The 20,811-nt window shown below is 43.3% G+C and overlaps 2 protein-coding genes across 3 annotated transcripts in view; both read right to left on the reverse strand.

The window, feature by feature from the left end:
- LOC139385091 (alpha-protein kinase 3-like) overlaps positions 1-20,811 on the reverse strand; it is a 370,338-nt gene that overhangs the window by 158,026 nt on the left and 191,501 nt on the right. The gene's annotated exons all lie outside the window — the stretch shown is intronic.
- LOC139385172 (WD repeat-containing protein 76-like) lies at positions 10,183-19,786 on the reverse strand. 2 transcript variants are annotated; one of them, XM_071130265.1, is made up of 15 exons: positions 19,598-19,786; positions 16,530-16,670; positions 15,300-15,392; positions 15,139-15,194; positions 14,764-14,884; positions 14,473-14,574; positions 14,222-14,262; positions 13,900-14,056; positions 13,050-13,208; positions 12,752-12,867; positions 12,541-12,639; positions 12,142-12,291; positions 11,901-11,954; positions 11,519-11,627; positions 10,183-11,287 (listed from the first exon to the last, which is right to left on the reverse strand). In XM_071130265.1, exons 1-15 carry the CDS (start codon positions 19,658-19,660, stop codon positions 11,144-11,146), a joined length of 1,605 nt encoding a protein of 534 aa, XP_070986366.1. In that variant the 5' UTR covers positions 19,661-19,786; the 3' UTR covers positions 10,183-11,143. The 2 variants fall into 2 exon arrangements, with proteins under 2 accessions (XP_070986366.1, XP_070986367.1); XM_071130266.1 differs by lacking the exon at positions 19,598-19,786 and adding an exon at positions 17,027-17,393.

Here is a 20,811-nt window from a genome sequence, read left to right on the forward strand (position 1 = left end):
GGGCTCGGGAACATGACATTCCTCTCAGACAGTTAAGGGAGCCCACGGCCTTGTTCGCTTTGGATGGTAGTTCTCTCCCCAGGATTCAGCGTGAGACGCTACCTTTAACCCTCACTGTCTCTGGTAATCATAGCGAAACCCTTTCTTTTTTAATTTTTCGTTCACCTTTTACACCTGTTGTTTTGGGCCATCCCTGGCTAGTTTGTCATAATCCTTCTATTAATTGGTCTAGTAATTCTATCCTCTCCTGGAACGTCTCTTGTCATGTGAAATGTTTAATGTCTGCTATCCCTCCTGTTTCCTCTGTCTCTTCTTCACAGGAGGAGCCTGGTGATTTGACGGGGGTGCCGGAGGAATATCACGATATGCGCACGGTGTTCAGTCGGTCCAGGGCCCCCTCTCTTCCTCCGCACCGGTCGTATGATTGTAGTATTGATCTCCTTCCGGGAACCACTCCCCCCCGGGGTAGACTATACTCTCTGTCGGCTCCCGAACGTAAGGCTCTCGAAGATTATTTGTCTGTAGCTCTTGACGCCAGTACCATAGTCCCCTCCTCCTCTCCCGCCGGAGCGGGGTTTTTTTTTGTTAAGAAGAAGGACGGGTCCCTGCGCCCCTGCATAGATTATCGAGGGCTGAATGACATAACAGTGAAGAATCGTTATCCGCTCCCTCTTATGTATTCAGCCTTCGAGATCCTGCAGGGAGCCAGGTTTTTCACTAAGTTGGACCTTCGTAACGCTTACCATCTTATGCGCATCAGGGAGGGGGACGAGTGGAAAACGGCGTTTAACACTCCGTTAGGGCACTTTGAATACCGGGTTCTTCCTTTCGGCCTCGCTAACGCTCCAGCTGTCTTTCAGGCATTAGTCAATGACGTCCTGAGAGACATGCTGAACATCTTTGTTTTCGTTTACCTTGACGATATCCTGATTTTTTTACCGTCACTCCAGATTAATGTTCAGCACGTTCAACGTGTCCTCCAGCGCCTTTTAGAGAATTGTCTTTTTGTGAAGGCTGAGAAGTGCACTTTTCATGCCTCTTCCGTCACATTTCTCGGTTCTGTTATTTCCGCTGAAGGCATTAAGATGGATCCCGCTAAGGTCCAAGCTGTCATTGATTGGCCCGTTCCTAAGTCACGCGTCGAGCTGCAGCGCTTTCTCGGCTTCGCAAATTTCTATCGTCGTTTCATCCGTAATTTCGGTCAGGTGGCAGCTCCTCTCACAGCCCTTACTTCTGTCAAGACGTGCTTTAAGTGGTCCGTTTCCGCCCAGGGAGCTTTTGATCCTCTCAAGAATCGTTTTACATCCGCTCCTATCCTTGTTACACCTGACGTCTCTAGACAGTTCGTTGTCGAGGTTGACGCGTCAGAGGTGGGCGTGGGAGCCATTCTTTCTCAGCGCTCCCTCTCTGACGACAAGGTCCACCCTTGCACGTATTTTTCTCATCGCCTGTCGCCGTCGGAACGTAACTATGATGTGGGAAACCGCGAACTGCTCGCCATCCGCTTAGCCCTAGGCGAATGGCGACAGTGGTTGGAGGGGGCGACCATTCCTTTTGTCGTTTGGACTGACCATAGGAACCTTGAGTACATCCGTTCTGCCAAACGACTTAATGCGCGTCAGGCTCGTTGGGCGCTGTTTTTCGCTCGTTTCGAGTTCGTAATTTCTTATCGTCCGGGCTCTAAGAACACCAAGCCTGATGCTTTATCTCGTCTCTTCAGTTCTTCAGTAGCCTCCACTGACCCCGAGGGGATTCTCCCTGAGGGGCGTGTTGTCGGGTTGACTGTCTGGGGAATTGAGAGGCAGTTAAAGCAAGCACTCACTCACACTCCGTCGCCGTGCGCTTGTCCTAGGAACCTTCTTTTCGTTCCCGTTCCTACTCGTCTGGCCGTTCTTCAGTGGGCTCACTCTGCCAAGTTAGCCGGCCACCCCGGCGTTCGAGGTACGCTTGCTTCCATTCGCCAGCGTTTTTGGTGGCCCACTCGGGAGCATGACACGCGTCGTTTCGTGGCTGCTTGTTCGGTCTGCGCGCAGACTAAGTCCGGTAACTCCCCTCCTGCCGGCCGTCTCAGACCGCTTCCCATTCCCTCTCGACCGTGGTCTCACATCGCCTTAGATTTTATCACCGGACTGCCTTCGTCAGCGGGGAAGACTGTTATTCTTACGGTTGTCGATAGGTTCTCTAAGGCGGCTCATTTTATTCCCCTCGCTAAGCTCCCTTCTGCTAAAGAGACGGCACAAATCATCATCGAGAATGTTTTCAGAATTCATGGCCTTCCGTCAGACGTCGTTTCGGACAGGGGTCCGCAATTCACGTCTCAATTTTGGAGGGAGTTTTGCCGTTTGATTGGGGCTTCCGTCAGTCTCTCTTCCGGCTTTCACCCCCAGTCTAACGGTCAAGCAGAACGGGCCAATCAGACTATTGGTCGCATCTTACGCAGTCTTTCTTTTCGTAACCCTGCGTCTTGGTCAGAACAGCTCCCCTGGGCAGAATACGCCCACAACTCGCTTCCTTCGTCTGCGACCGGGCTATCTCCTTTTCAGAGTAGCCTCGGGTACCAGCCTCCGCTGTTCTCGTCTCAGTTCGCCGAGTCCAGCGTCCCCTCCGCTCAGGCTTTTGTCGAACGTTGCGAGCGCACCTTGCGCACCTTGCGAGCGCACCTGGAAGAGGGTCAGGTCTGCACTTTGCCGTTATAGGGCGCAGACTGTGAGAGCCGCTAATAAGCGTAGAACTAAGAGTCCTAGATATTGTCGCGGTCAGAGAGTTTGGCTCTCCACTCAGAACCTTCCCCTTAAGACAGCTTCTCGCAAGTTGACCCCGCGGTTCATTGGTCCGTTCCGTATTTCTCAGATCATTAATCCTGTCGCAGTGCGACTTCTTCTTCCGCGATATCTTCGTCGTGTCCACCCGGTCTTCCATGTCTCCTGTGTTAAGCCCGTTCTTTGCGCCCCCGCTCGTCTCCCCCCCCCCCATCCTTGTCAAGGGCGCACCTATCTACAGGGTCCGTAAGATTTTGGACATGCGTCCTCGGGGCCGTGGTCATCAGTACCTAGTGGATTGGGAGGGGTACGGTCCTGAGGAAAGGAGTTGGGTTCCCTCTCGGGACGTCATGTATTGTCATATTATGTCTTGTTCCTGTTCTTTCTCTTCACTTCGTCTCCCTCTGCTGGTCGTATTAGGTTACCTTCTCTTCCTCTCCTTCTCCCAGCTGTTCCTCACCTTCTCTAAACTACCTCGTTCACCCTTTTCCCACCTGTTCCTTTTTCCCTCTGATTAGGTCTCTATTTCTCTCTCTGTTCCTGCTTCTGTCTTTGTCAGATTCTCGTTTGAGTTTCTCATGCCAGAACCAAACTATCGTCTTGTTTGCTTCACCCTTGTCCCGTCCTGTCAGAATCTGCCTGTTCATCTGATGCTACGTGTGATCAGGTACCTCTGTCCTCTACGACCCGCGCCTACCCAGAGAGACCAGCAGTCTGTCGCCGCTAACCCAGCTATTCTCCTCTGCTGCTAAGAAGGGGACTCTAACCCAGCTATTCTCCTCTGCTGCTAGAAGGGGGACTCTTCTGTAAATATCAGAAGGACTTTATGATTCATTTATCGCCCTCTCTGCGGGTTGTCTATTTTGCCATTATATACATCTGAAGAGGATCTATGTCTTCCCTGTGTTTGACATTAAAGGACTCTGTTTTTGTTAAACCGCTTTTGGGTCCTCACTCACGTGCATAACACAAGCGGCTGTCATCAAGGTGGCTACTTTAAAGAATCTCAAATCTAAAATGATTCCATGTGGTAATTCATAGTTTTTATGTCTTTACTATTATTCTACATTGTAGAAAATAGGAAAAATAAAGAAAAACCCTGGAATGAGTAGGTATGTCCAACTTTTGGCTTTTGGCTTCTGTATATTGTGACAATTTTGTGAGTTTGTTTTGTTGTTTGGGCAGGTATTTTTTTCAGCTATTTGAGAAAATAATTTTTCGAAGCCAATTCAAGTTCTGTACCCGAAGTCTATGCCCTTCGTCAATGATTTGTCAACAGTACTACTCCTAGTAGGAGTGGGAAATATGGACGGGATTCTTCAATTAAGTGTTTGTTATCATTGAACGAGAGACGACTCGTTTTCATGCACATATTTTCACTTGAGAAATACTGCACCAAAAAGCTTATTAGATGTAAAATTGCGTGAATAAGACCTCGGCAAAAACGCCAATTTATGACATTTCTTATTTATCTTAGCTTCATTTGGACTATTTTAAAGAACTGTTTCTGGCAGCGGAGAGACCTCTAGTGGTCAAAAGGCAGTTTTAGCATGGGCAGAGTCATTTTATTTATTTAACCTTTATTTAACCAAGGGCTCATTGAGATTTGAAATCTCTTTTTCAAGAGCATCCTGGCCAAGATAGGCAGCACCAAGTAATTTCACAATTAAAGACAGACATGAAAAACTACAATCTAGTAAAAACCATAGAATTCACAGGAGTATAACAAAATCAAAAACAGCAAATTAATTAAAAACATTGCCAGGTCAGGGAATCAGTCTCAAAATCCTTCATCTGTGATTTAAACACCAATCAGGACAAGTTCTTCCAGTTTAAAAGTATTTTGTAAGGCGTTCCAAGCCAATGGAGCAGAGTACATAAAAGCCCTTTCACCAAATTCAGTTCGGACATTTGGAACAGTTAGCAGGATAAAGTCCTGCAAATGAAGAGAGTACCCACCACATATCTGAACAATAAAAATGGCCAAATAAAATGTTAGTAAACCCAAAGTGGCTTTGTAAATAATAGTATACCAGTGAAGGGCCATTGAGCTCTTCCAGCATTTAAAACATTGTCAAAGTAGTCAACTAGGTGGGGATTTTTATGGTTGTAGCCTCAATGGTGCAGCCCATGCTGGCACAGACACTATGATGGCACAGATATAAAGATGTCTCCTCTATCCATCTATTTTCCTGGCTATGTTGTTGCTACGGTGGCTCAAGAGGGACAAACAGTAATATTGCCGCATTTTTTCTTCAGGGAATGTGCAAGCACAGACGTTCGCTTCGCTTAGCCAAGTTCTGCTAGGAGCAAACCAAACCTATGTTTGCGGACGCCTTAAGGGTTAGAGCATTGGGCCAGTAACCTAAAGGTTGTTGGATCGAATCCCCGAGACGACAAGGTAAAAATCTGTCGTTCTGCCCCTGAGCAAGGCAGTTAACCCACTGTTCCCCGGGCGCCGAAGACTTGGATGTCGATTAAGGCAGCGCCCTGCACCTCTCTGATTCAGAGGGGTTGGGTTAAATGCTGAAGACACATTTCAGTTGAAGGCATTCAGTTGTACAACTGACTAGGTATCATCCCCCTTTCCTTAACCAGAGCTACTATGACTTCAGTGTAGTTGTTGTGAATGTATAACAATACTGCCATCTAGAGGTGAAACACTGACACTAGATCTTCACTAGGGGGTTGTCTATGGCTCTCATTAGACTACATTATAATAACATGACTTGTCTGCCTCAGCCTCCGTACTGAAAAATAATAAACTACATGAAAAGTGCAACTTCAGCTATAACTTTATTGACTTACAAAACAATAGCAAAAGTGTCTTGGAGATAAAACATACAACATAAAAAAACAACCAATGACGGCCTACCCCGGCCAAACCCGGACGACACTGGTCCAAATATGCGCCACCCTATGGGACTCTCAATCATAGGTGAATGTGATACTGCCTGGATCAGGACCACAATGTTCTGGTAAGTCACCAGAATGTCCTGACAAGGTTTTGGGTTAAGGTTAAAGTTAGTATTTTGAATAAACACATTTTTACTCTCCAAAAAGTCCTGGAAATTGACAAAAACAAAGCTGTGTGGCTGCGTGAGATACTGAGAGAGTACGCTCAAAGTTCCACAGCCCAACTCCACCCAACTTGTCCCCAGCAGCCATCAGCACACGACTGCTACACTGGTGGAAGGCAACAGAGAGGATACGACTCTTCACCACCTTAGCTACTCCTCCAATCTCACTCCGCTCCATGCTCTTCAGAGTACTACGGTACCTGGAAACATCCAATGTAATGTCAGCCTGGCACAGGTTAGGCTTTTACACATCTTTACATTCAAATCAGTACAGGATGTCCATTAAATACTAATACAATAATGTAGTTTGTCACAGAACACTTATAAAAAGGACAAATGCCTAACCTCCATAATGTAACCATTTCCTGTTTGGCCCTGTCCGGGGGTGTCCTCGGATGGGGCCACAGTGTCTCCTGACCCCTCCTGTCTCAGCCTCCAGTATTTATGCTGCAGTAGTTTATGTGTCGGGGGGCTAGGGTCAGTTTGTTATATCTGGAGTACTTCTCCTGTCCTATTCGGTGTCCTGTGTGAATCTAAGTGTGCGTTCTCTAATTCTCTCCTTCTCTCTTTCTTTCTCTCTCTCGGAGGACCTGAGCCCTAGGACCATGCCCCAGGACTACTTGACATGATGACTCCTTGCTGTCCCCAGTCCACCTGGCCGTGCTGCTGCTCCAGTTTCAACTGTTCTGCCCTATTATTATTCGACCATGCTGGTCATTTATGAACATTTGAACATCTTGGCCATGTTCTGTTATAATCTCCACCCGGCACAGCCAGAAGAGGACTGGCCACCCCACATAGCCTGGTTCCTCTCTAGGTTTCTTCCTAGGTTTTGGCCTTTCTAGGGAGTTTTTCCTAGCCACCGTGCTTCTACACCTGCATTGCTTGCTGTTTGGGGTTTTAGGCTGGGTTTCTGTACAGCACTTTGAGATATCAGCTGATGTACGAAGGGCTATATAAATACATTTGATTTGATTTGATTTGATTTGTAAAGCAAAAGTCCAAATATGGCAAGCAATAAACTCACTCTTTCAGATCCAACTCCTCCTTTTCTTCTTCGATTGAATCCTGTGGAATAAAATAAATAACAGTAAATGATCAGTGAGAAGAGTGAACTGTAAACAGCTCTGAACATACAGTAGAAGATTTGCTCATGATGATGAATAAATGTGCTACCTACCATCAGACTCTAACTAAATGGGACTTTTAAACTGAAATGATTATAAGCCAAGACCCTTTCAAGTGTGTGTAGTATCTTGGGTTGTGTTTGTAAAGTAATGTCTTGATGGTAGAGTCAGCAATACACAAGTAAACAGCAGTATGGGCTGACTTCCACAACTTACAGACTGACTACACTGCATGCATCACGTCCGCGAGCGTTGCAATATAAATGTAGAAATCTATGTTATTCAATTATTGCACCCACACTGCTTGTGCGCGCCAACGAGTGTCTGCGTTGCCAACGGCTAAAATAGAAGTCAGTTCTATTTCTGACGCAGATCACGCTGTAAGCGAAAGTGAAAACAGGTTTTTAGAAAATGTTGCAAATGTATTAAAAATAAAAAACAGAAATACCTTTTTCACATAAGTATTCAGACCCTTTGCTATGAAACTCGAAATTGAGCTGAGGTGCATCCTGTTTCCATTGATCATCCTTGAGATGTTTCTACAACTTGGAGTCTACCTGTGGTAAATTCAATTGATTGGACATGATTTGGAAAAGCACACACACACCTGTCTATATAAGGTCCCACAGTTGACAGTGCATGTCAGAGCAAAAACTAAGCAATAAGGTCGAAGGAATTGTCGGTAGAGCTCAGAGACAGGATTGTGTCAAGGCACAGATCTGGGGAAGGGTGCCAAAATGTATGCAGCAGTGAATGTTCCTAAGAACACAGTGGCCTCCATCATGCTTAAATTGAAGAAGTTTGGAACCACCAAGACTGTTCCTAGAGCTGGCCATGCGGCCAAACTGAGCCTGAATGCCAAGTGTCACGACTGGAGGAAACCTGGCATGGTGAAGCATGGTGGTGGCAGCATCATGCTGTGGGGTTGTTTTTCAGCGGCAGGGACTGGGAGACTAGTCAGAATTGAGGCAAAGACGAATGGGACAACGTACAGAGAGATTCTTGATGAAAACCTGCTCCAGAGCACTCAGGACCTCAAACTGGGGAGAAGTGGCCCAGAATGTCCTTGAGTGGCCCAGCCAGAGCCCAGACTTAAACCAGATTGAACATCTCTGGAGAGACCTGATAATAGCTGTACAGCAACGCTCCCCATCCAACCTGACAGAGCTTGAGAAGATCTGCAGAGAAGAATGGGAGAAACTCTCCAAATACAGGTGTGCCAAGTTTGTAGCGTCATACCCAAGAAGACTTGACGCAGTAATCACTGCCAAAGGTGCTTCAAGGTACTGAGTAAAGGGTCTGAATAATTATGTAAATGCGATTTATTTAAAAAATAAAATAAAATAAACTATTCGGTTTTTACTTTGTAATTATGGGGTATTGTGTGTAGATAGATGAGGGGGAAAAACGATGTAATACATTTTAGAATATAACTGTAACCTAACAACATTTGGACAAGGTCAAGGGGTCTGAATTCTTTCCTGAACGCACTGTGAATATATAAATATATATAAATAAATATATATATTCACACTACCAGTCAAAAGTTTTAGAACACGTACTCATTCAAAGGGTTTTTCCTGATTTACCTATTTTCTACATTGTAGAATAATAGTGAAGACATCAAAACTATGAAATAACACATATGGAATCATGTAGTAACCAAAAAAAGTGTTAAACAAATCAAAATATATTTTATATTTGAGATTCTTCAAATAACCACCCTTTGCCTTGATGACAGCTTTGCACACTCTCAACTAGCTTCATGAGGTAGTCACCTGGAATGCATTTCAATTAACAGGTGTGCCTTCTTAAAAGTTCATTAGAGGATTTTTTTTCCATCTTAATGTGTTTGAGCCAATCAGTTGTGTTGTGACAAGGTAGAACATAGTATACAGAACCCTATCCCTATTTGGTAAAAGACCAAGTCCATACTATGGCAAGAACAGCTCAAATAAGCAAAGAGAAACGACAGTCCATCATTACTTTACTTTAAGACATGAAAGTCAGTCAATACGGAAAGTGGAGTCGCAAAAACCATCAAGCACTATGATGAAACTGGCTCTCATGAGGACCGCCACAGGAAAGGAATACCCAGAGTTACCTCTGCTGCAGAGGATAAGTTCATTAGTTATCATCCTCAGAAATTGCAGCCCAAATAAATGCTTCACAGAGTTCAAGTAACAGACACATCTCAACATCAACTGTTCAGAGGAGACTGTGAATCCGGCTTTCATGGTCGAATTGCTGCAAAGAACCCACTACTAAAGGACACCAATAATAAAAAGAGATTTGCTTGGGCCAAGAAACACGAGCAATGGATATTAGACCGGTGGAAATCTGTCCATTGGTCTGCAATCCAAATGGGATATTTTTGGTTCCAACTGCCGTGTCTTTATGAGATGAGGTGTGGGTGAACGGATGATCTCTGCATGTGTATTTCCCACCGTAAAGCATGGAGGGGGTGCTTTGCTGGTGACTGTCTGGGATTTATTTAGAATTCAAGGCACACTTAACCAGCATGGCTACCACAGCATTCTGCTGGTTTGTGCTTAGTCAGACTATAATTTGTTTTTCAACAGGACAATGACCCAATGCAACTCCAGGCTGTGTAAGGGCTATTTTACCAAGGAGAGTAATGAAGTGTTGCATCAAATGACCTGGCCTTCACAATCACCCAACCTCAACCCAATTGAGATGGTTTGGGATGAGTTGGACAGCAGTGTGAAGGAAAAGCAGCCAACAAGTGCTCAGCATATGTGGGAACTCCTTCAAGACTGTTGGAAAAGCATTCCAGGTGAAGCTGGTTGAGAGAATGCCAAGAGTGTGCAAAGATGTCAAGGCAAAGGGTGGCTACTTAGAATAATCTCAAAATATAAACTATATTTAGATTTGTTTAACACTTCTTTTGGTTACTATACAATTCCATGTGTTATTTCATAGTTCTAGTCACTATTGTTCTACAATGTAGAAAATAGTAAAAATAAACAATTGAATGAGTAGGTGTTCTAAATCTTTTGACCGGAAGTGTATATGAATAAAAATAAACTAACCTTCAATGCACCATTTAAAAAAAAAAACACAACTCTCCTCTATTTTGTACCTCCCCACCCCAGTCAATTTCAAATCGTCCCTTATCACTGCATATTGACTTGAACAATGCATTGGCAGAGCAATTCAAGCCTGCTCAGAACATTTTAAATAAAATTATAGAGATTCTTCTCAGAAACACTTTATTTCACGAGGACAGGCCTTACCATTGCTGAGATCTCAGGCCACGGACAGGCCAATGTTACTCCTTAGTCTAATTCTTAAATTCAACAAGTTTTGTCAAATATCTAAAGATGGTGCTCAATTGATGTGACAGTTTCAGGGCTGATGTAGAACAAAGATGATTCAAATCAAAGTACAAATGTAATTAAAATGCAAATTAGCCAGTACAGAATACATAATTACAGTAATTTAAGCCCCATAATTGAAGGTAGGGTGGTCATATTATTAACAGATTATTGCTTTATCAATTTGAAAACTATTTCTGAAATTTCCCCCACAGCCTAACATACACAACACTTCTCACTAAACCTACTAGTCTAATAACATAGCTTACTTCTAAGGTAGGCAGGCCTACACTGTACTGTTATTTTTGGTGTTGAGGAAAAACTGCAGAAAATAATTAGCCTAGGCACAGAAGAGTGAGTTGCCTGATATGGGACACATTTTCAACACACTGGTATTTAGCCATGATTTTAATGATTGTAGGGCTGTAGCCACTGAATTCTGGTAGTTTTTATTGAAAGAATAAAACCATCAATCACAAAATTCACTGCAGGTACAATACAGCCAATGAAAGAGCTAAACTACATGAACAGCACAACTTCGGCTAAATATACAACTTTATTTAAACTAACAAAACATCAATAATTTGATAGAAAACAACAAAGGCAGCTTGCAGAAAAACATTAAACAACTTATTTTGGTCTATTCATGTGTTCTAGGCCCGTATCATGATTCACATTTTAGAGTAGGAGTGCTGATCTATGATCAGTTTAGCCTTCCAGATCATAATGAATAATAGGGAGGGTACCTGATCCTAGATCAGGACTCTTACTCAGATGTTTTGTGAACAATGGCCAAGGTTTCTACTCTCAGGCAGCGAACACATACAGGCATCCTGCTCTCAGTCGGTGAAGACGTACAGCCGCCCGGAGGCGTTACCCCCCAGTAGAGCGTTCCTGGTGGGGTGGAAGGCTGTGACTGAGAGCACGGTGGTCATCTCTGGGTCCTGGAAGGAGTGCTGGAGCTGCCCACTCTCATGGAACACCTGGATAGAAAATGATATACTTTATTGTCCCAGAGGAGAAAATTGTCTTGGGACACAGTGCCCCTGTATACAAAATATATGAAACGTTACCCATACCATGCATAGCCACATAATCCATAGCTTGTACACTGACCTTACACATTCTGTTAGGGGAATAGTAACATGACCTCAGATCTTACTTATTGTTTTTGAGGTTTGATGATAGACGTGGGAACAAAGGAGTGCTTATACCTGGACTCTGCGAGGCCGCTGCATGCTGCCCACAACGAAGCAATCGTCTCTCTTGGGGTCCCACGTCGCCTGCAGCTTGGACAGCCAGCGCCCTGTGTACAAGTTTTGTCTGCAAAGAGGGACAAAGGAAATGGATTCATCAGCATTACACAAAGACACTACTATTACAAATACTTCTGGATTTGCTGGCTAATGTCTATTGGTATAAAGCATACATACTAGAACACCGGCATTGGAGAGTAAACCAATGCAAACAGAGGTTGCGGGATCTTTCCAATGTTTTTTTATTTAATCTTTATTTAGCCAGTAGCGATAAAACACTATTTCTCAAGAGATACCTGGTCAGTTTCGCTTTGTAAATGTGATAGTATAATGAATTTACTGGATGGAGGTCAGTAGCGGAGCTCTGGAGGTTAGTTCCGAGGTGTCGTAAATCCTGAAAAACAAAGTACATTTAATTGATAAACATTTCAGGTTTCAAGTATTGGACAATAGCTTAGTGCAACTTTTACAACACTTATCGTAGCACATAAGCAAATTATTTATTTGAACTTCGGTCATTTTTTTTTTATCTCTTTACATATTTTAATGTACTAACATCTTACTGTGGCATGCAGACTCACCTGATGTTGTCTAGGCAGGTGGTCACTACTCTGTTGCCAGTGCCAGGAGAGAAGTAGGCACTTGAGATGCTCTTTGAGTGACCATAGAGCTGGGAGACTGGCTCTGTTGACGACGCCTTCAAACATCGAGCATCGTAAATGCTCACAATACTAGAGAAAAATCCACAAAAAAATCAATATCAGTTTAAGCAACACAAAAGATCAATGAAATAGAAAGTGGATTTCCTTAATAGGACTATATATATGTAATAATTTTGCAAACTTGACAAAATACATCAATCAACTTATTAAAACATAGGATTGTCCCAAGGCTTGTATAGAGATTGCTTGCCATAATGACATGGGTCGACCTGATTGGCTGACATATTGCACATCAAAGCACTGATTCCCATTTTGTACCTGTTCTCAGCCACCATGATGTACTGCTTCTGAACAGGGTGGACGTGAACACAGCGAACCGTCTTGGTATCCAGGCTATGGAGGGACTCATGAGAGGTTCTGAGTAAAACGAGACAGACCAACATTAATAAGGCATTAGCAATAAGCTTTTGACTTATAACACAACGGCCAGTCCTTGTACAGAGAGCAAATCAAAATGACGTTACTTTACCCTGGAGTCCGCCTGTCAACGATGGCAACGTCTCCGTACCAGTCCCCGGTGACCAGCGTCGAACAGTCATGTGACAGGAAGTCAAAGGTTCTCAAGCCATCCTTGATCCGATACACCTAGTTGGAGAAAGGACAGAGATAACGTAACAAAGACCAAACAGGTAATCTAAAGTCTGATATGCGTGTTCAATTCCCACTGGGGTCACATATGAAAATACATGCACTCACCGTTTTATGTTGCTTTGGAAAAACTGTTTGTTAAATGCCATTTATTATCATCACTGTATTATGCATGGTACCTCATCAAAAACGGCTTTCTCCACATCTGTGCTCCGTAACGTCCCGTCGTAGCTGAGGGTCAACAGGTCTGTAGGATGTGACCCGGAGAAGGCCATGCAGGCCACCGGCTGGACGTGTGGCTCAAACAGCAGCACGCCCTCATCCCCCATATCAGAGTCCTGAGGAAACAAACAGCAGCACGCCCTCATCCCCCATATCAGAGTCCTGAGGAAACAAACAGCAGCACGCCCTCATCCCCCATATCAGAGTCCTGAGGAAACAAACAGCAGCACGCCCTCATCCCCCATATCAGAGTCCTGAAACAAACAGCAGCACGCCGTTGTCGTATTCACAACAACTGGGAACTCGGAAACCTCCGACTTCAGTGCGTTCAAAACAACTGGGAACTCGGAAACCTCTGACTTCAGTGCGTTCAAAACAACTGGGAACTCGGAAACCTCCGACTTCAGTGCGTTCAAAACAACTGGGAACTCGGAAACCTCCGACTTCAAAACAACTGGGAACTCGGAAACCTCCGACTTCAGCACGTTGAAAACAACTGGGAACTCGGAAACCTCCGACTTCAGCGCGTTCAAAACAACAGATCAGACTGATTTTTTTGTTGTTGATTTGAACGGTCATCCAACTCGGGCTTCTTCCTAGAGCTCCGACCTGAAGATCACTGATGTCATGATTTGGACTTTTATTTTTCCTGAGCTTCCAGTTGTTTTGAACACAGCAAGAGTCCTGAGGAAACAACAAACGGCAGCACGACATCACCCATACCAGATTCCTGAAAGAACAACAAAACCCAAATAAGCCCAGTCACACATTAACTCTATGGCCTCCAGTTTCACTGTATGTACTCACGAGGTTCCAGAGCCCCACTCCACCCAACTTGTCCCCAGCAGCCATGAGCAGACGACTGCTACACGGGTGGAAGGCAACAGAGAAGATACGACTCTTCACCACCTTAGCTACTCCTCCAATCTCACTCAGCTCCATGCTCTTCAGAGTACTACGGTACCTGGAAACATATCCAATATAATGTCAGCCTGGCACAGGTTAGGCTTTTACACATCTATACATTCAAATCAATACAGGATGTCCATCAAATACTACAAATATATACATTTGTCACAGAACGTTCAGAAAAAAGGCCCAATTCCTTAACATTCTAAATGAAACTCACTCTCCCAGACCCAACTCCTCCTTTTCTTCTTTGATTAAATCCTGTGAAATAAAATGAAACTGTAAAAGAACAGCAAAGCTGCAAACAGTTATGCTGAACATAGGACTGAAGAGTTAGCCTGGTCCCAGATCTGTTTGTGCGGGCTTGCCAAACGTTATGGTCATTTTCATGCCAAATGAGTTGGCAAGATCGCACAAACGGATCTGGGACCGTGCTAGAGAAAAGTAGGTAATGGTGAACAAATGTGCAACCTCTGTCCACAGCGTGAGAAGTTCAGGTGGCAGTGAACTATCCTCCTCCATGTTGATTGGCTCCATACTAATGGGACCCTCTGGCTTCCTGGCACGTTCAATCTTTAGTAAATACACATCAACATAAACAAACAAACCATTATCATGAGAAATAAACTATTGTTTCAAGATTAAAATGGAACAAATGTGAGAAGTAGGCTTTTCTGTGTAGTTAAGTACAATTTCTTAACATAAGAGCATATCCTATGGTCAGTTACTCACGTCGCATTTTGCTATTGATCAGTCACTTACTCGTTCGACTTCATAATAAATCCTGTGTGGTTCCGGGGGCAGGGGGAGTCGCTCTGCTTCCTTCTTCTGGATTCTCAAGGACTTGGTGCGAGGAGGCAGTATCTCTGTCCAGGCTACCTTACTGTAGTGAGCCAAGACATTAGTTACATTGCGTTAGAAACAGAAACGAGTCACTGACATTCTCTATCCAAGCTGGCCATAATAAATACATTCTGTATGCCATACGTTACAGAAGCTCATATGGGCCTTATGTCCTAAAGGGATTGAGTATGTATAACGGAAGACCAAATTCGACTGACCAATGTAAGCACATACACAGGAAACATTGAAGTAAATATTTTCAGTCATTGGTACAGATGTTGAATCTGTCATTACTTGTTCTGTCTCTTGAGACCTCGCTGTGTTTTTTCTGGTTTCAAATCCTGCTTGGCCTATTGAGGAAACAATAATATATGTATTCATTTCACCACACAAGAAGTTTCAGTAAAATATGCATAAGTAGATACCATTTAAACTCTGTTCTTCAACAAACTAACCTCAAGCAGTTTTATGGAGGACAGGAACACTTGGTTTTGTCTGATATTTTCCAACCGTTCCAATTCATATATCGATAGACTTCCAGGTTGTATCTGAAATGTGAAAACAAAGAGTAAAGTGAGATCACCAACAGGATTGTATTCATTCATGCAGTTTTCAAATGTCTCCTCTTGGATCCACAGACGTTTCACAGTATTGTTATAGCCCTGAACTAGCTCACCTGATCGCCTAAACAAGGGTCGTGTCCTCTGCTCAGATGTTGATGATGTATGCCACAACACTTGGATCGGTATTTTACATATCAGCTAACCACATAATATGTTGTTATAGCTATCTGGTGTCCGACGGCAGCCGATGACGGGGTGTGCCAGCCCAGGAATAATTCAAATACGTGGAATACCTGGGGGTCGCCGAGGAGATGTTTGAAAACCTCTGCATTAGTCCACATGTAACATATGAACCTGGGTCTACCACGGGAGAAACCAAGGTCTTGACCATTAGACCAAGAGGAAATTCTCTATTGGCACTAGAACCGACTGATTTTGAAGTCGCAGGTGGGGCTACCTATCACGTGACCATGAGCAACCATGACCGAGTCAAGTCCGCTACAGTCACCCCCCTTGATCTCCTGCCCCACGACAGAGTGCCCCTCCCTCGAATGGCACCCCAGCACGAACACTCCAAGATGATTGGATGATAAGAGCTGTTAGAACAAGAGGAAATCCCCCATTGGCCTGAAGGCTGAAATAGATGTTGAACTCGCAGGGAGGGGCTACCCATCACGTGACCTTGAGCAACCATGACCGACTCATGTCCTCTACACATACGCCATAGCAAACGTTTCGCAACAGAAAAGAAAAACAAGCATTTTTCATTGGACAACTTGAGGTAGTCTCTCCCTGTTTCAATATTATACAATCAGTTCTCTTCCGTTTGGTGCCTAATGAAACATGACACCTAGGTTATTTGGCCTAAATACTGTGTGTGATGAACACTTACATCCTTGTCTTCCTTCTCCTCTTTGACTTTTTCAATTCTTCCTTCCACTTTCAAAGGAAGTGCTTTTCTCTGAGACAAATTGCATTTAATTGTAAAGTACTACCATTGCCCAGTTATAGCCCATTATACACACAATTGAGACAAACAATCATGCATGCATACATTCACTGAACTTGCACTTTGGAATTGCATCATGGATCAGTGGTCATCATATGGGTGGACACACTTACCTTTCTTTTCGTTCCTTGATTTTCTTTGAAGCTGGGATTTGGTACCAGTACCTCATCTGGGGTGAATTTCTTGGGTTTGCACCCCTCTTTTGCTGAATGGAGTACAGGGACACCACTCTCGGTGTTCGCTGGCTTCATTTCCTGCAATTAAATGTTGGGATGCATTTCAATTTGGTAATGACTTAAACAGGTTTATAAGATTGCTAGCTAGCTCCGACAATGCTGGAGGTCCGGGAAAGAAACCTAGTTAGGTGCCCAAGGAAACTTCAGGTGCACATGGGCGGGGAATTTACAAAACTACAGTAATGTGAATGCATAAAAAGTCATCTCAGAACCCGGAAACATATCTCGCAATGAGCGCTAGCAGAGACGAAGATGGGGCATCACTAGCTTCTATAACCACAAAGTTATAATATCCGCCCATTTCTACAATTTATCTTGTTAAAATTGTATTTTAAACCTAACCTTAACCATGGACTGCTAACCTCATACCTAACCTTAAAATGATGACCGAAAGCACATTTTTTTTGTAGCCAATTTTGAATGTGGCTGTGGATCCTGACTGGAATCTAACTTTGTGGCTAAAGAAGCTAGTGGAAACCACGGATGGGCGAATAGACGGTCGTCAGTAGTTACTTCAGCCACAAAGTCAATTCACAATTATTTCAGGTCATTTAATGCTTAAAAACAAAACACATATGAATAACGTATTCGACTACAGGAGTGCTATTTTTTTATCGCTCTCTACAGTTTACGTCCAAAAACAAATTATGTGAAATGACGTAAACACATACTGAGTTACTGGCTAACTGCACTGGCTAGCATAGCTAACGAACTAGCTACGGTCGCTGCGCACATGACATCGATGAACCACCAAAGGCAAACCCCATTTCTGTTACAAATTGAGTACAGGGCAGGTAGATGGTTTTTCGTGCACAAAGTCGACCTTTAAAATCTTATTTTAAACCTAACATTAGCAGCAATTCTAACCTTACAATAATAACAAAAAGCGAATAATTATTTTCATACATTTTTACGATATTTCCAATTCTGACTGTGCTATCTAGTGGAAACCCAAATAGTCAGCGATAGATCATCTTTGGCGCTAGTCAGCTGCTTCTCGATGTCTGTTGAGAGACAAGTTAGATAAGACAACGCATGCTGGTCCTAGGTCTCGTTTTAGTGGTTATGGTACATTACAGTTACTGCAACCTACCATTTCATTGATCTCCACTCACCCAGGGCATCAGTCCATGCATAACTAACCCAATGTTTTTACAATTAAGTTATGGTTGCTTGTCACTAACTAACGTTAGCGTCTCTTGCAAACCCTTCTCCGTGTGTAGTGTTTTCAGCCGTTACATTCGCCCACTGTTGGCTACATCCGAACTACAATTCTGATGTTATGTTTTAATGTTTATGTCAATAATCTTCGCTCAAAACGGTTTTCGGAACATTTGCTGATATGCCCCTTATCTTTCATGAAGTAAGAAAGCGTCTTTCAAGAAAAATACACACCTTACTGTAGCAGTTTGGTGCAGATCCACAAGCTGTGTGCCTCTAGTAGACAAACTACACGTCCTCCCCAGTTTAACTTAAACACAGGTGTTCACCGAACACTAGATAGTTCATTAGCACAGGTGGCCACCTATGTCTGCCATAAATAAGTGATGTAACATGGACATGTGGCTGTGTGGGAACACTAACCCTTTGAAGGTGTGTTGTAATTTAACTTTTGTATTATTATTTGTTTCTTGCCGATATGAAATACACGTTCCTTGTGTTTTCAAAAACGATGAGTTAATGTTTAGAGCAAGTGCTGGGGCTCTTAACAAAACACCCCCTGTCCGAAGATACTACTGTCATCAATAGGCGCTAAATCAGTTACCTCTGAATGGGGTAGCTAGCTATATCAGTAGCTATGTAGGTTTAACATTGACCTAGGTATTTGACAAAAGCAATATGTCGCAACAAAAAAAGTGTAATGGAAACGGAAGATGGGAGACATTTTCTAAACATTACATTTTTATCCATTGGACTGGGGTGGATTTTTAATCTGTCAAACTTTCTTTATTGCAACAGATCTGATGGAAGCGGTGTTTTTCCTGACTTTCAAGAATGGCTGAATTGATTCGCCTTGCTTTTCTGTTTGGCTGGCAAGTTTTACCATCCAATTATTTCAGATCTACATGAGTGCAAGTTTCATCATGGCACGGACCATGGCGATACGTTGGCACATGAGATGTATTAGAATATAGCAAATATTAGTCAATTATTGCATTCTATCCATGCTGGTTTTTGCGGGCTACCTGCAGTTGTGTAAAGTACTTAAGTAAAAATACATTTAAAGTAGTTTGGGGTATCTGTACTTTACTATTTTATATTTTTGGCAACTTTTACTTTACTACAATCCTAAAGAAAAAGTGTACTTTTTACTCCATACATTTTCCCTGACACCCAAAAGTACTCGTTACATCTTGACAGGAAAATGGTCCAATTCACACTTATCAAGTGAACATCCCTGGTCATCCACTCTGGTCTGGCAGACTCGCTAAACACAAATGCTACGTTTGTAAATTGTATTAGTGTGCCCTTGGGTATCCGTCAAAAGGTTGAAGTAGAAATTATTTATACATTTACTATTTATACTTAAGTACATCTTAGCATTTACTTTTGACACTTAAGTATATTTAAAGCCAAATACTTTCACTTTGGTCATTTTCTATTAAGGTATCTTTGCTTTTACTCAAGTATGACAATTGAGTACTTTTTACACCACTGGCTACATGAAACAGATAGATGGGAGGGCATACAGGCTGTCTGCGCAATTTGCCTAAATGGGTAATGCTTCAAAAACTACATTTTTATTCGACGTGACGTCATTACGTCCAGCTGTTTTAGTCGACACCCCAGCAGGCAATTGTCGCATCTATTTTCTACACGAACTCTAAATGTTGACAACAACAAAATATCACTGGACAAGTTAATGGAAACAACTTGTGACTCACTAGCAATGTTTCATGGGTAGTTGTATATGGATAGTTCTAAGCGATGGTCCTTAATCTTACCTGCAACATGTAGTACAATTTCACAAACGTGTTCGGAAGATTTGGTTCTTCCGAAACCATCATGCAAATCGAGTCGAAGATATTTAGCTTGCAAAGCTATGTCCGAAAACCTGTGTTTTCTTGAATAACCTAGTTGATGTATCCTGCACCACAGGAAAAACCCTTTCCCGCCACGATGGTGTTTTGTAACAAACCCCTCCCCTTTGTTGTGCAAGATAATTCACAGCAGCTGATTGGTTACTATATATTATTTTATAACAGAGCAGACATGCTTGGCGCACATTTGTTTATAAAAAATTAGGGGATCAATATAATTTAGCTTTTCATGTGCCAATGGCTTTGGGGGTATAGCTCTTAGGAATATATATATATATATACACACACTGCTCAAAAAAAGGGAACACTAAAATAACACATCCTAGATCTGAATGAATGAAATATTCTTATTAAATACTTTTTTCTTTACATAGTTGAATGTGCTGACAACAAAATCACACAAAAATGATCAATGGAAATCAAATTTATCAACCCATGGAGGTCTGGATTTGGAGTCACACTCAAATTTAAAGTGGAAAACCACACTACAGGCTGATCCAACTTTGATGTAATGTCCTTAAAACAAGTCAAAATGAGGCTCAGTAGTGTGTGTGGCCTCCACGTGCCTGTATGACCTCCCTACAACGCCTGGACATGCTCCTGATGAGGTGGCGGATGGTCTCCTGAGGGATCTCCTCCCAGACCTGGACTAAAGCATCCGCCAACTCCTGGACAGTCTGTGGTGCAACGTGGCGTTGGTGGATGGAGTGAGACATGATATCCCAGATGTGCTCAATTGGATTAAGGTCTGGGGAACAGGCGGGCCAGTCCATAGCATCAATGCCTTCCTCTTGCAGGAACTGCTGACACACTCCAGCCACATGAGGTCTAGCATTGTCTTGCATTAGGTGGAACCCAGGGCCAACCGCACCAGCATATGGTCTCACAAGGGGTCTGAGGATCTCATCTCGGTACCTAATGGCAGTCAGGCTACCTCTGGCGAGCACATGGAGGGCTCTGTGGCCCCCCAAAGAAATGCCACCCCACACCATGACTGACCCACCGCCAAACCGGTCATGCTGGAGGATGTTGCAGGCAGCAGAACGTTCTCCACGGCGTCTCCAGACTCTGTCACGTCTGCCACATGTGCTCAGTGTGAACCTGCTTTCATCTGTGAA

The sequence above is a fragment of the Oncorhynchus clarkii genome, chromosome 26 (genome assembly GCF_045791955.1).
Source record: "Oncorhynchus clarkii lewisi isolate Uvic-CL-2024 chromosome 26, UVic_Ocla_1.0, whole genome shotgun sequence".
Classification (NCBI taxonomy): Eukaryota; Metazoa; Chordata; class Actinopteri; order Salmoniformes; family Salmonidae; genus Oncorhynchus; species Oncorhynchus clarkii.